This window comes from Apostichopus japonicus, chromosome 20 (genome assembly GCF_037975245.1).
Source record: "Apostichopus japonicus isolate 1M-3 chromosome 20, ASM3797524v1, whole genome shotgun sequence".
Classification (NCBI taxonomy): Eukaryota; Metazoa; Echinodermata; class Holothuroidea; order Aspidochirotida; family Stichopodidae; genus Apostichopus; species Apostichopus japonicus.
In genome coordinates, this window is record NC_092580.1 from 24217701 (window position 1) to 24233401 (window position 15701).

Consider the following 15701-nt stretch of genomic DNA (forward strand, 5'->3'; position numbering starts at 1 on the left):
TAGAGAAGAAGCCACTACATGTATATGATTGAAAACAGTACTTTATTTGTAAGACATTATTGCACGCATGCATGCAATGCATGGCAGCCTCTTTGAATCTTTGATATGAAATGTTTGCTACTGTAATAATCATGAGTTGTACTGTAGCTACAAGTTCTATTTACAGTTTTTTTCAATCAATCGTCCATCCTGTCTTGAAACTGGCCCCCTCAAGGATATCCTGTGCGTTGATATTTCAGGGCTCTTTCATTTTAAATATATCTCAAAAGGGTAACGCAAACATCCTGGTCTAAATTATGAAGCACACATCAACAGAGTGCTGAGCTGAATATTCCCATAGCAATCACTGAACAGGCAAACCTTGCTCTGACACTCGCTCAACAGGATAATGCCGCCATTCCAAATGCGGGACAGAAGTCAAAGAAATCTAAAAAAGTATTTAGTGAAAAATCAGTGTGGTTGGAACTGTGTGTAAACTGTGATTCATGGTAGTAAACTTGAAACACTCCAAAATGTTGTCTGTCCTCTTTTTTCTCCACCCCCTCCCCCACCCCTCATCCCCTCCCTACCACCATTTAGACTATTCCTCTTGCCTTTTTTCCCGCCCATTTTTTCTTCTATAGTCCCTTTCTACATTTTTCTTGGACAGTGGTATGCTAATTCAGGTTGTATAGCAGTTCCCGAAAATGCAACTACTGTAGGATATATTTTCACTTTGGAAATTTACAGGCGTCAGACAGCAGCTAGGACAATGTCGAAAACAGTTCATGTTGTGTCAACAGACACTGAATCTGATGGTTGACAGCATACATTAATAAAAGACGATCATGACACACGTAAATGCAACCAAAGATTGATTCAAAGTAAAGAGAGAAAAAAATTGGAAAGGCAGGTGAAACAGTAACTTGATATGAGATATATGCACCATAATCTGAAGCAGCATTACATACACAGTACAGTACACATATCTATATTATGTGTGTGTTTGTATATATGTGTATATACAGCTATATATCTATCTATATTTATAATATATATAGTATATATATAGTATTATACAACACAATATTCATGACCACATAGTCTTGCAGACAGACAGCTTAACTGTAAAAATAAAACAGTGTGTTGATGAATCAAATCAGGGATTAGTTGATTTGGTGATTTGGGGCATGTACAAGAATTGCCTAACACTGAATTTTGATAATTTGATTAATTAATTTTGCATTCATTTCCAATCATTGTGCAATAACTGTGCATACATTCACAACAATTGACAATATGGAAAACTTAACAGGATACTGTTACGGTGAAGAAAGCTTGTAAACAAGACAAATAAGCCAACTTCAGAAATCATAAAACCAACTTGATTGGAACAGATCAATATATAAAGTTATGTACAACAAAGTTCATCTTTGGAATCCTTGGAATGGTATTGTAGAAACAGATTAGGTAGAATTGGATAGTGCATAAGTTGGGTGAGGACAGGTAAGAAATGAATGATGTAAATCTGTGGCACTGTGTCAAAAGTCTGATGTTAAGGGGATGGCATCATCTCTGCACACTTAGGATCCTATACGCTTTCGCAGGATCACACAATAGGAACTACTAGTCAGCAGTGATAATCTCTATTGTTTGATATATTGATTCAGCCTTGCTGCAGGGGAATTTGCAGCCACTGCAGCTTTGCCTAAATAAGGAAAAACATGTGTCATATACTCTACAGAGCATTATTTTAATCTGTGAGAACTGTGTGGAGTCATTGAAATTTCAGTCTCAATATAGAATCACGATTCAAGGCTTCCAAATTGATGACAGTTGTCTGTTGCTTCTAATTTAGCCATTAAGGGACAATAATGTGCAGCAGTAGGGAGCTACCAGAATTCAGTGAAGATTGCGATGCTCTGTCTCTCAGTAAAAAATCACAATTTAAGGCTTACAAATTGATGAGTCTGTTGCTTCTAATTTAGCCATTAAGGGACAATAATGTGCAGCAGTAGGGAGCTACCAGAATTCAGTGAAGATTGCGATGCTCTGTCTCTCAGTAAAAAATCACAATTTAAGGCTTACAAATTGATGAGAGTGTCTGTTGCTTCTAATTTAGCCATTAAGGGACATTAATGTGCAGTAGTATGGAGCTACCAGAATTCAGTGAAGATTGCAATGCTCTGTCTCTATGAATACTGTAGTACTCATGAACACACAAGATTTTCACAAAGTTATGACAACCATGCAAGCAGACATTCCAAAAACGTTAAAAATAGTGCCGAATATTAAGTGTTGATCAATTCTTGAAACTATGTGGCCAATATCACACCTACTGTAGCAGTTTCTGTGTCAATATACAGTATAATCCATGCTATGAGGGGAATTAAATCTTGATTCATGAAAAATTAACCAAATATATATACTGAAATAACCCCCCAGGATTTCTTCAAAGCAGCATCTTTGCATGTAATTACTGATCATGGTAACTTTCCATTTCAAGATAATTAAGTATAGCCCATGCAATGAAACCTTTCGTTTCAGATTGGTTTTTTTTTTTACTGTTGTATTTCATATCGGGGTTCATCTTGGACCTGCATGTGATAAATACCAATATCATTAAAGGTCACAGGGCAGCATTAACTCATCTCAAATACTAAGCATTTTATTATACCGAACGACCAGAGCTACGTAAATTTCGTAAACTAATACTACTTCAGTTTCTGTACATGTATGCATTATGCCTTAAAATATTTTTCGATCCTTTACATTACTCATATATAACTTAGTGCATTAAATTCAGAACCCTGCAGATTCCTCATGATGTTAACTTAAATATGCTAAAATTACTTTCTGCTGGGTGACACATTTATGGCCAGTTATTGTTGAGTGAATATATATATATGCAGGTACAAGCTATGGATGCCTCAGTATGATCCAGCACTGTAATAGTTAGTATATATACATTATGTAACCAGTAACTGTATATTGGTCCATAATCAGTGTGCTTGAATTGCTGCTGACTAGAGATGGCATGTTAAGCATACTACCTTGAAGGATGAAAACCCACTGCCATGTGCTAATTTTGACACATAACATTTACGCAAGCATGTATTTCGGTAGCAAGACAGATGGCACCTCATGGGCAGAAAGCTGCACAGAATTACCAAGCCAAACCAGACAGATTCCATGTGGTCGGTTATCTTAATAAATTAAGCAAACATCGTCAGAGCATGAAATCCGATCGGTCCAGTGTCTCCAAAGACGCAGTCAAGAGGCAAAAAAAAAAAACCCCACTCGTCCACCCAAACCTCTTCAGAGAACACCACGTCAATCAATATCAGAGACAATATTCACTTAAAACAGTTTTCATTAAAATGTGCTTGAAAAGGTCAAACATTTTGCACCGATGGTCAATGGCACGTGACATTAAGTCAGCAATTCACATTATCAGGGCAAGGGTGGATAATTTCTTCAAGTACGTAATTCGGGATATGATGTGACGCAGAGAGCTTTACTTCTTCTTAGTACGAATTCACCTTGAAATAGTGTCTCCCCGAGATTCAACGGGAGCAAGAAGCTCTCAAACTCTGAGCGTTGACGTTTTCCCGGCTATCAGACTAGCGGGCAGAACGAGTCAAGTGAAATAAGACAAGACTCTGGTCACACTACATCGTAATGAAATATTCACAATTTCCCACATTAGTGGTAGCACGTCACTCCCATTCCTCGTCATGTTGAGTCAATTTCCTCGACTTCAGAGACTATTTCTCTGTAATTATCTCTTAATGTATGATTAAGAAGCGGCCCTGTCGAACTGAATCTCTGTCCGTCTTTGAGAGACAGTGACTGTACTTTTAAAAATTGTGAACATGTCAACAAATTAACAAGAAGGATTCATTCTTCACATCTGTCGCTGGGAAGAGATTTATGAAGTTTTCCAAAATTTTGTAGAAGCAGTAATTTGTATCATGCCAAGCCATATTATGTATCTACACATCTTTGCACGTCACTATTGCACAACTTTTGCTAACAACATTTTGATGGTATATATAGTTCTCGGAAACTGAGAAGATTAAACAACAAATTTCAACTTTGTTGACACTCTTTGTGGTTTTCTAGCATACTAGACAAGGCTGGTAAATATTGAAGTATCTTTATTGCTTCTATCCTACCTTCATAAAGTTTTGCCAAAAAAACTTGCTAAAAACTTTTACATGATTGGAAACCTCTATTATGTAAAATTTAGATCAATCTTTGCCAAAGCTATAAAGCCAGGCACCACAGGCCAATGCATGTAAACAAAAGCCAGACACTATGCAAGCTAAACAAAATACAAACCTTGCTCAGCTATTTCAATTTCACGACGACCAAAGGCTGCCTGGTTGATATTGCTGACACAGAAGTCTGAAAACCCTTTGGAATTTGTCTGCAATTGACAAAAAAATAACAAATGAAAAACAAATAAAAAAAGATTTGAAAGAGAAACTGAAAGACCTAACAGGTAGCAATCAAAGACAAAGGAATTTAGCAAAGCAAAATAATTTTTATAGACGATCCACATTACTCAAATGATATTACAGCTAATGGGGAAGGGGAGGGATATGAAATAAACTTTAAGAATTGCTACATGATAAGGCAACTTTTGAGAATTATCAATGTGTACTACACTCTACATACTGTCTGTAGTGGATTCTTAATACAATGAGAGTATGTGTTCAATGTGTGCAGATAATGTAAATTATGGGACTCTGATTGTCACATCAGTTGGCATTTAAATTAATATATGACGAGAGGAAACTCAACCACATTACTGAATGATATTACAGCTAATGGGAAGGATGAAATAAATTTTAAGAATTGCTACATGATAAGGTATATTTTAAATACTTTAAGAATTATCAATGTGTACTACACTCTACATACTGTAGTGGATTCTTAATACAATGCGAGTATGTGTTCAATGTGTGCAGATAATGTAAATTATGTCTACAGTACATAAATGCTGCAGTTTGCATGACCTTCTGTACTATGTGCAACCCTCTCCCCCTGCAACCCTCTCCTCACCATTCTGCTTCACCATGTACTCAATTGTCAATGGAAAGATATATGCGTCCTAACAACAGCAGGGCACCATGAACGATGGCATTAAGCTTGGCAGAGAAACATATGGAATTGGTAACCTAATTCTCTCCAATTGATAGTTCTAAGTTCAACTTCTGATTCAAAAGGAAGAATGCACGGTGCCCCCAGAAAAGGGGGCATAGTGATATCTAAACATATTAGTCATATGTACAGGTAGTTCTGGTAGATCTGAAATTCAAAAACTTACTGGTTGGATATAATCTACGAATGACAAGCTTACCTGTCTCCCCACAACCTTAGCACTTTCATTCTAACGTGCCTAGTACCTAGTAGCCTAGTACAGTACCTAGTAGCCGGGACCGCAGGAGACAGTCTCCCTGTCTCTCTTTATCTTTCTCCCTCTCCCTCTTCCCCAATCTCCTTCTTCCCCACTACTGCACTTCTCTTTTTCTGTGACCTCCTCTCCTTCATCTCGCACTTCCCGTCTCACCTTCCCCTACTCTTAAGGAGACATTTGGGTTGGGTTACCGTGCCAACTAGTATTGTAACTTGGTTCTACCCCCGTCACCCCCCCCCCGTCTATCTCTTGCCACTGGGTTGGCGAAAACTCTTTTTAAACTGTATATATAGCAGTGTTTTTACACAGGAACCATGAAGTATTTATCACAGACATGCTTAACCCAGTTTGTTTTATCTGGCCAATAGCAGGTTCTGTTAAGTTGTTACTAACTTAAACAGTTCTATCTAGTAAACATGTACAGTATGTCAAAATAAAATAAAACTGTTAGCAAACTGCTTATCCACTAGAGAGCCTGTGTAGGAGAATGTGTAAAAGTAAGTTGGCCTGACGTTTCGATCCTAGCAGGATCTTCTGAAGAAGATCCTGTTAGGATCGAAACCTCAGGCCAACTTACTTTTACACATTCTTGTGCAGTGTGTGTCATACATAGTGTATTACACACTCACAGCCTGGAGATTTGAATAAAGATTTAATGATGTTAAGTTGTGGAAGGAAATTAAATTGAAAGTTAATATACAGTCGGTAATACTTCAATGATATTCAGGTCAATCCTATTTCTGTTCAAGTTGTTGTCAACTCCTTGCCACTGGATTAGACAAAGTGCAACTGGTCAATTGATACTAACTGAATTATGACCGTATAGGTGTGTAGAGTGTATTGGCAAAGGTGTGTAATTGATGTCATTCCTCTCTTCCTGTCTGCTATACTGTATGCGTTCTTATCTACTGCATCTAAAATTGATAACATACTTGCACTGCCCCCCCCAACCCCATGACCCTCTTCAAGGTCACCACCTTCTAAGTTCTTTCCTCCACATCTACTGTACTAACCATTCCAAACACTAGCAGCACTTTTCATGGCTGGATTTCATCGACCAATTTTTCATGAGAAATTTTGTGGAAGATTTTGTGTGATTTACGATAATCGTAAATTCAGGAAATAATAAATAATTTATTTTTCGAATAAGGTGTAGCAATTTTGAAGTTTATAAATTTTGCTTCTCCTAAATTACGGTGGTGCCTGAACTTCCTGTGTAAAAACCTGCTTTATACATCTTTGGACTTGTAGCAAATTGACAATTTGCATAGCATTTTGCATAGCACTACCAGATTAATTAATTATTCCCCGTATCTACTATTAAGGACTGGTGGGGTATACAGTAACTGACCGTCTGTTGGGTCAATATCAGCCACTCAGATACATAATATCTCTTGATGACACAGGAACCCTGATAGAAAATGCAACAGTATTTGTAATTTTGTAGTAACTCCTTTAGCTAGCCATGTTTTGGTACTCCAATCTGATTATCTTATGTTCTAACAGTCCTCAGTATACTGACAGCCTCCAATTTCTAAAGCTAGATAAAAATTGCTCAAGTTTTCAAAATAGTTACTGGGATGTTTTGACAATCCCAACTATTAGTAGAGATTTGATATACACTTGTCAGCTTAGACATTTAAATGTCTCTTTGAGGAACTGTTTTGCAGAACTTATTCAATTTTTTACACCGGTGACCACTATTTGAGTTTCTAGCATATTGTGGTGCAATGCTGATGCCCTCACTAGACACCACGGTAGTGTTTGAGACATGATGTGAATGTTGGTGATGAAAGTCCATCATGATAATGACTGTTATTTACAGACTTCATGAATGGTATATTCAAAAGGAAGAGCAGTGGGGGTTAAATGTACAGCACCAGGCATTGGTTTGGCGTTGTCACATTGCAATACCAGATATATGCCAGGTATCTATCTACTTGAAATTACAACCTTACCCCCAAAAAACAAGATTCTCTTAACATGACAGCATAAAGCAATATGTTGTTAACTGAAAATCCAAAATTTACTGGTTTGGATATTTACGAGTGAAGAGCTTACCTGTCTCTCCACAACCTTAGCACTCTCGTTCTACCGTGCCAAGAATGAACTGGTAACTTTTTTACAAAGTGCACACTCAATGACCAACCCCTCAGGTCAATGCCCTTCCTTCTCATTCTACCACCCAAAGTGCCTACATCGTTCGTTTCTTTATTGTGGATTCCTATTCGACTTAATTCGAGCGGAACAGTTCCTTAGGATCTGACTTAACAGTTCTACAGCAGTTACATGCTGTTGTTTTATCTGAAACATCTGGATCATGCTGAGGGACCATGTGGTGTAATACTGTACAGTGATCTACATTTAAGTCCCAATTTGTTTCCAAGAAGCTATATATCTTCAACATCATTCACAGCTAGAGAGGTAGTGCTACTTACATTAGGTCAGACATACTGAACCGGGAAATAACTAGATGCACATGTACTGTATGTCTGTCAAGTCTTTTTCAACATTATTTAATGTAGCAAAATAATCGTGCCCTGTCCAAGGACATTGTCAAGAACGACTAGCTGAATGTAAGAGGACCAGCAAGGGGTAAACATTTGCAACTAGAGCTACCTTCCTCCAGTCTTCATTTGATTGATTCTTCCCAGTCTTTATGTTATTTTTATTTATCCTAATTCCCTTTCATCAACATACAGAGACTGTTGTGGTTGGTCCTACCTGTGCAGTACATGTTGTTTAAATTCCTTGCTATTCAGTCTTATCTCCTACCTCTACTCTTCCCCTGTTGGTTTCTTTCTTTCTTCTCTCCATCCCTTGTCTACTAATCCCCTTACATCTTTCTCTTTGTGTTCACCATGCTCATTAACCTGTCTGTATTCTGTGCGTGTTTTTGGTCCTTCTGTTACTGTGACTTGTCATTTAGCCTTTGAAGAAGATCCTGCTAGGATCGAAATGTCAGGCCAACTTACTTTTACACTATTCAGTCTTAAGCAGAGTTCTACACATTGGTACTTTGTGCAATTAAAGTACACACAGTTCTCTATGAGATAATGCAATGTGTTTCTCTTACACATGTTCATGTTTTCTACAGTAGGTACAACAATTCTTCTTTATTTTTGTTTTATACAATCAGCAAGGGGTACATCTTTTAAAGCTGGGTCATAACTAACCAATTCTCTCTTCCCCACCCCTTTTTTTTTTTTACCCAGCTGGTAGGTCTACTATAATTGTTCATTATATCCTTTCTGAACTCTTCATATACTATGTAGATGTCCATGATTTCTCAAACCTTCCACTCGTTGTAAATGTGTATAAACTGCAAAACTTAAAATCATCAAAGATCTATAGTAAGGAAGATCTAGGCTGTTCATGAATACCAACAATTTAGGGCTACTCAAAGACAAACCATCAAATCATAGGATTACAATAATTAACAAACCAAAGTGTAGACTAGGTCTGCATTCGTTACATAAACCTTTGCACCTGTTCATAGTACTCCTCCCTCGACAACGTTCAAAATTGTCATGTTGAGACACCACCACCAACTGCCGCCACATTCAGAGATTAAAGAATTTTCAACTCTGACCCACTGCAGGGCAGGCATGTGCCCCATTAATTTCAACAGAGCTACAAGTATCACCCAGTTTGAAGCAGACCTTATACAGTTTATTTCTTTCCCCATTTTATGATAATATACAGTGCTGACAAAACAAGAGCTTTCAGGATATACGTTTGTAAACTTTGACCCACTTGGCTAATTATCTTCCCGAAGAACTTTTCAAAAATTTTGCATTCTGATTAAAGGAAAATACAGAGTATATATATGTTAAAATTCAGATTAGACCAAGTTGTAACATACCTCCATTGGTGACTTTTCCTTATATAACTTTAATCTGTTGACAAACTGAAGTGATTAAAAGAGATCCAAGTCCTAGTAAATCCTCTACGTTGTTCATGGAATATACTGAATGTTGTGTGCCAATTAAGAGCATTGTACTTCATTTATCCAACATTAAACTTGGTCATCAGTCTTGCTTACAAGTAAGCTAGAAAGAAATATTAAATTGCACTCAAAAGTACTCATTCACACTGAGTGTACAGTATGTTTACTTGTCTATTTTAATACTTCTCAATGGATGGGAGAGGCAGAGCCTGCAGCAAAGATATTTTGAAACCTTCTAGCAGTCTTTGGTTTGCTCAAATTTGGGACTATGTTGATTTTGGAAGTTCTCCCAGGGGGCCACCCTACGATTTAACAAGTCACACGTATGCAACACTAGTCTGCATGGTGAAACATTCGAGAACGTTCGTAATTTCAAAGATTTCAGCGTCTTCATTGACCAGAAACCAATCCAGCAGCACTGTTCAGGACGATTTGCCCACGGTTTCTTATATGACTAGGTAGCAGTTAGGAATATTGGTGCAACAATTGGGACAAATACATGTGACTAATGCAAGTAAAAATTGCAGCGTCGTACATGAAGAAGGACATGCCTAGTAAATCCTATAACTGAAGCCGGTGGTCACCGGGCTTCAACTAATGACTTGAAGCATGGCTTTGGCTTTTAACAGTAAAAAGTAAAGAATTGACAATGTATTTTGCTTACTGTAAGCCATCAATGGACTAGAATAAGGAATAAATGTGCAGTCACTGGCTATTCCTGAATATTTATCAGATCTATGCCTCTAAGAAGGATGGAGGAAGAGTGTAGCAATCAAGCATAAAGGGGTAAGGTAAACCAGTGGTGTCACCAGACACTTGGAAGTGTAGGGAAGTGGGGTGGTGATAAAAAGCAAATTGAGAGCAACATTGGGGTGGGGGGGGGGACGTAATTTGAATAAAGCAAGTTGGGGAGTAGCATGAAGCCACATTGGTGTGAATTCCAGTGTCAAGTTGGATAAAGCCCTCTGAAGCTTTGTGATTTATCAGAGTCAAATCGGCATAGTTTGGGAGGTAGATGTGAATTATAGTCAGTAGAAGTCTAGGCTTTTGCTTTGTACTGTAAGTCTTCCTTCCCTTCTCTTAATTTTTTAAAGTTTTTTTTGACAAGTTCATATTTGGGAGGGGAGCAGGGTGTGTTTTGAAGAGAAGTGAAGAAAAAAAACTTGACTGGAAGGTTTCCACTTTTATTTCACTCACAGTTTGCTAATAAGTAATAACATGATCCATGAATGAGTTTCCCCTTCAAAGCTATCAAACCAGCTTCCAACAACAAACCTTGAAGACCTGCTGTGCAATATATTTGTGGACAAAATTACAAGCATATTTGCAGAAATAAGTTTGTGAAAGCAGAAAGGTACAGGGTAAATAGCAACAACCTGGTTGAAGCATCACCAGATCTATTTAGCCTCTAGTAATTGTTGTTTTTGTTTGTTTTTTTTACTTTTATAAATCAAGAGCAATCAACTGAACATAATGTAGATGATTCTCCGACCTGATGTTGAAACAGAGAAAACAATACTTCCTTACTACAGTATCAATTTATGACTGCAAAGAACTATGTCCTACTCTCCCATGACAACAAAGTTGTTCAAAGTACTAAAACAATTCAAACTGTACACAAATCCATGATTATGGAAGAATCACTCTAGTTACTGTACTCAACATTAAGCCAAGTTACAGTATGCTGCAACACGTGTATTCAAAAGCATGTGTACTGTGTTGTATGACAGGAGTAGCTCATAGAACACCAGCAATAGTTGATCTTTGGCCTAGATACCTATTATTGCATGTAGCTGTGCTTACATACATAGTGAAGTTACTGAAAAGCCTGCACTAGTTTCAAGGGTGAAATGAGTGGCTCTGTCTGTATGAAAGTGTAATTATTCTACCCACCAAACCGACCAAGTGTTTGCAGGCACCTTTCAAAGATTAATTAATTTTCTTCAAGGCCGGGTATGAAAAGCTTATCATATTCTAAAGGATTTATAGCTGTCAAAAGATATTGAACAAAAGTACAGTAGAGTGAGTGGAACGTCCTCACTCTGGTTCTTCTATTGGGAATATTTTCTGTGCCTATGTACTGTACATGACAACGTACACTAAAACAAACTATAAATTTACATCAACAATTGTCACTAGATATTAAGACTGGATCATCTATTTCACTCCGTTCTCATTGCACACCACATCTCAACCAGGAAGATGCTCCTATCCCCCATCCCAACCCCCCCCCCCCCTTCCACCTGCACACTTCTACCAACCTGTGACTTTTCTCGCGGTGACAGTCCATCATCTTCAGAGGAGCTTGAGTATGACCCCGAAGAGTAGCTATCAGTAGATGACGTTGAGAGAGATCGTGACCGGCGCTTGGTTCTGGTTTGTCTCAGAGAAGCAGGTGCGTTCTTGAAAGAACTCTGTTCAAATCAGTGAAAGAGAAGACAGAATAATCATGAGATTTTTAAGCAGCATTTATGACATCTAACTGTCATCACCTTAGTACAGCCCTGGGATTATGAATAGTACACTTGTGAGCCTTGTGAGCCAGAGTGTTAAACAACATTCACTGCAGTCTTGAGAAGTGATGTTTGACAGAATTTTGCAAACATTACAGAACTGATTTTAGTGGCAATAGATCTAGCAGAAAACCATCCAAATGTGACATTGTTACAAAGAAAAAATTGACTTTTGTTCTAACTCTTGGAAAATGTTCAGAAAAGAATTTGAGATTCAGTCATTTCGAGCGGAAAGTAAAATTCATATTACCTGGTACCTTCCTTGAATAAGGACTACACCAGTGTTCCTCCTACCCCCTTCCCCCCACCCCCTGCCCCAGACCCACTTCCACTATCATTTCTCCAAACTAAATTGAACATACTGTAATGATGACAAAATTTAGTGTTCAATGTTCGTGCAGCAGTTTTCAAGTCTCTGAACTTTGTCTCTCAGCATAATAACATACTATGGGTCCTGTGTACAAAAGCTGCGACACATTTTTGCACTTCGACAATTTTGCATGGCATTTTCTGACGAGATACCGAATAAATTATTCACTGCAATGTTATTCCAGCTAGCAAGGGGACAGTGTTGTAATACTAGAACCAACACCAGTCCTACAAATCTTGGCATAAATCTGACAGGGGAACCTGTTGATGAAATCATCATACAATGGCAAGATTAGTTAGACCAGTGCAGCATTGCCTGTTAATTAACCTATAGAACCTGCACACAGATGACCAGATAACTACAGTACCAACTGGTATTTCCCTGCCTTATGGCAATAGTGAAGTGACCACATCATCATGTCAGTAAAATGAGGTCACTTAAAGTGTGCTTTTTCTTTGCTTTTTGTCAAGATCCCATCTGCACACCACAAGACTTCATCCAAGGTTGCAATACTGGTACTGTAACTTGTGGAACATTCTTGCTTGAATGTGCTCTTGAAGTGTGACCAACATCTCTCTCAAAATGATATCTTGACGCTACACATAAACATTCCAATTTCCCTTTCTATGAAGATTTGTAAGAAGCAGGATGCTTAATACTACTAAATTAGTAGTACCAAGATTACAGTAATTTTTTTTTGCTTTTAATCATCAGGTACTGTTTAACACCAACCTAACCCCAAACAGTTGCTCATCATGTTTTATTTATTTTCATGTGTGTGTCAAACAGAAGAAGTCCACCCGGGTGAGAATTAGTTAAGTGGTCAAGAGCGAGATTTTAACAACGATGACAGGCCTACGTTTTATACTAAAAACGTTTTTACCATAACCATGCTTAATCAAATTAATAGCAGTGTACAGTACCAGCATACATACAAGGAAACATGTCCATAAAGATAAATTGCACATTTTACGAGTCTTAAAAAACAACAACCGAAAGGAAATTTCAGGCAATGCCAATTTTTATAAGTGTTTTGGGGTTTGTTTGTTTTTGCTTCTTTCAAGAACAATTGTACCGAAAGTACAATCAACTGATTCCAAAAGAAACGCTAATAATATAATGCTATAATTTACCAAACAAAAGGCCACTGCACTATTTCAATATAAAAGTACACTAACACCTCCCTTTGAAATCAATAAGAAAACTTCTGGGGCTGTTAATTCTAAGAAGAGCTCACTGTAGTATGCTTGATGGCCTGGTTTAAATAGTTTATATATAAAAATTTAAACCTTATTACTATATAGGGAGACATTGTAGACACAGCAGTAATATAAGGGCTGGGAGTTTGATAAATTTGTACTTTAAGGACTAGTCTCAGTTTTACTGAAGTTCTGTACCGGTTTTCCACTTGTCTACTTTGCGCGGTGACTTTGTGACGTAAAAACTGTGCACATTTAATAATTATACGGTACATTTCATGAATTTTGAAGAATCTAACAAATTATTTGCAAGAACTGAAATCTATCAAGTGACCTTATGAATCAAATCCTACCCTCATGCAATTCAACTATAAAATTTAAAATAGATCTACAGGTACTATTAATGTTTGGAACCATTTCTAGGAATTTATCTTTGCTCTTGCAAAATTTCTTTAAAATTTCTCAGGCAACTTTATGCTCACAACCTGCCTCCTAACAAGGAGTCACTGTGTTACAAACACAGACCATTGATTTAAGATAACTTTTTGTTTAATTTACATATTTTCTTGAGAAAATTTCAAAAGCTATTTGACATTGAAATCCCATTGCAATGTGGTACATTAGCATGAATAGTCAAGTTTCACTTTAAATAATTGAAAGTAATTTTTTTTTTAAGCTTTTCAAATTCTGTGTGTTTTTTATACTGAAATGTAAAGCTTTTTTTGGGCCGCACGATGTACAGAATCGAACAGAAATCATCTTAATTACAGTTACTGCTTTTTATGTATTTACTTTGAGTTTGTGATACTGTACACCGCAGTGATAATTCATCAAACATTATTTGTTGATAATAAGCAACTGAAGTTTCCATTAGAAATTTCATCTTATTTATTTGCTTATCTCAAACAAACCATATCCATGCAAGCTGATTGATTTTACAAGCTCTAGATACTAAAATTGCTACAGGTAGTTAAATAATTCTGAGAACTTGTACTGCACGTATACATATCGTGACAACATACTGTATTATGCATACAGAGTACAGACAGTTGAACTTGAAGGTTTATCGTTGGTGAAAAAATAAATCAATAAACCTTGAAATTGCTGATCTATGAAAACATTCACAAATTTCAAGAACTCTGCATTTATCAGGCAAAAGATCTCCCTGAATTTTACTGGTCATGGCATAATACAAACGATGCAAAATATGGGTGTTGACTTCAGGATGGTAGATTTGGGAGGAAGGGGCTTGTGATCCGGATGGATATTTAACGAAATTGAAATTCCAAAATGTATAATATTTTTCTTCTTTTTTTGGGTTTCTTGGGAAGTTAGAGAGTTGCTAGATAAACATGGAGGGCTATCACATTTACTGTAAGTTGGAAAACCTCATTTCTGGGACAACCCGGAGAATTTTGAAAACTTTGCCCTGTATTCTTATAAGGCTACAGGGCTTAAAGTTACTAATTCTTGGCTTTGGTATGGATAGTAAAGTTATATTTTTGAGTCTCTTCCCATGTTTATGCCACGTTTTGTGTGAATTTGAAGTGTTTCTTTACATTGAATTCTCTTCTCGAAAATACAGCTACACAATTTAATACAAGTAGAAAATCAATGTATGGTTCCAAGTACTGTGAATAGTAAGGAAATTCCAGAAAGATTTAAACAGGAGACAAAAGAATTTTGCAGTCATTTAAATGGATGACACCAACACTCTTCATTCATGCATTAAGATGGTCATGACCCAGGAAGCTACAGAACTAACACAGATACAATGCAATTTTCACTTGATTGTACTAAATACTTTTTAAGGAAGTTGTTGTGATTTTCCTGTACTCACACTGGAGTTTTCAGACACTCAAGCAGACATGTCTTGTGAGTACTAACACACACAATTCAGTCAGTAGAGTGGATTGGATCTCCAGTTTGTAAGGATCATCAAGAACTGTAGTATAATATCACATTTATCACACTGCAATGCCAACTACTTCCTGCGTATAAAGTCAATATTTACTTTCATTGTTTAATCTTTGGAAATTTTATAAAATGGTTACTATGTTCCAGTACATTAAAATACATGAATGACAGGGAGAGATGCAGGGGGAGTGATGGGTTGGTGTGTGTGCGGGGGAGGGGGGGGGAGAGGGGAGTGTACCATAGAAAAAGTAACTGCAGTATGTGGTCTTAATGATACTAGACTGAAAATGCAGTTTCTTTGTTTAGAGAAAGGTGAGTGGAAACAAATGTTAAATTGATTGCATAAAAT

General features: G+C 37.1%; 1 protein-coding gene across 3 annotated transcripts in view; it reads right to left on the reverse strand.

Annotated features, from left to right (window-relative positions):
* Positions 1–15701, reverse strand: part of LOC139961951 (S-adenosylhomocysteine hydrolase-like protein 1) — a 36505-nt gene that overhangs the window by 15769 nt on the left and 5035 nt on the right. For all 3 annotated transcript variants that reach the window (XM_071961671.1, XM_071961672.1, XM_071961669.1), the window contains exons 2-3: positions 11615–11767; positions 4324–4411 (exon numbers count right to left, since the gene is read on the reverse strand). In XM_071961671.1, coding sequence (XP_071817772.1) covers positions 4324–4411; positions 11615–11767 — 241 coding nt within the window. The remainder of the gene's footprint in view (positions 1–4323; positions 4412–11614; positions 11768–15701) is intronic.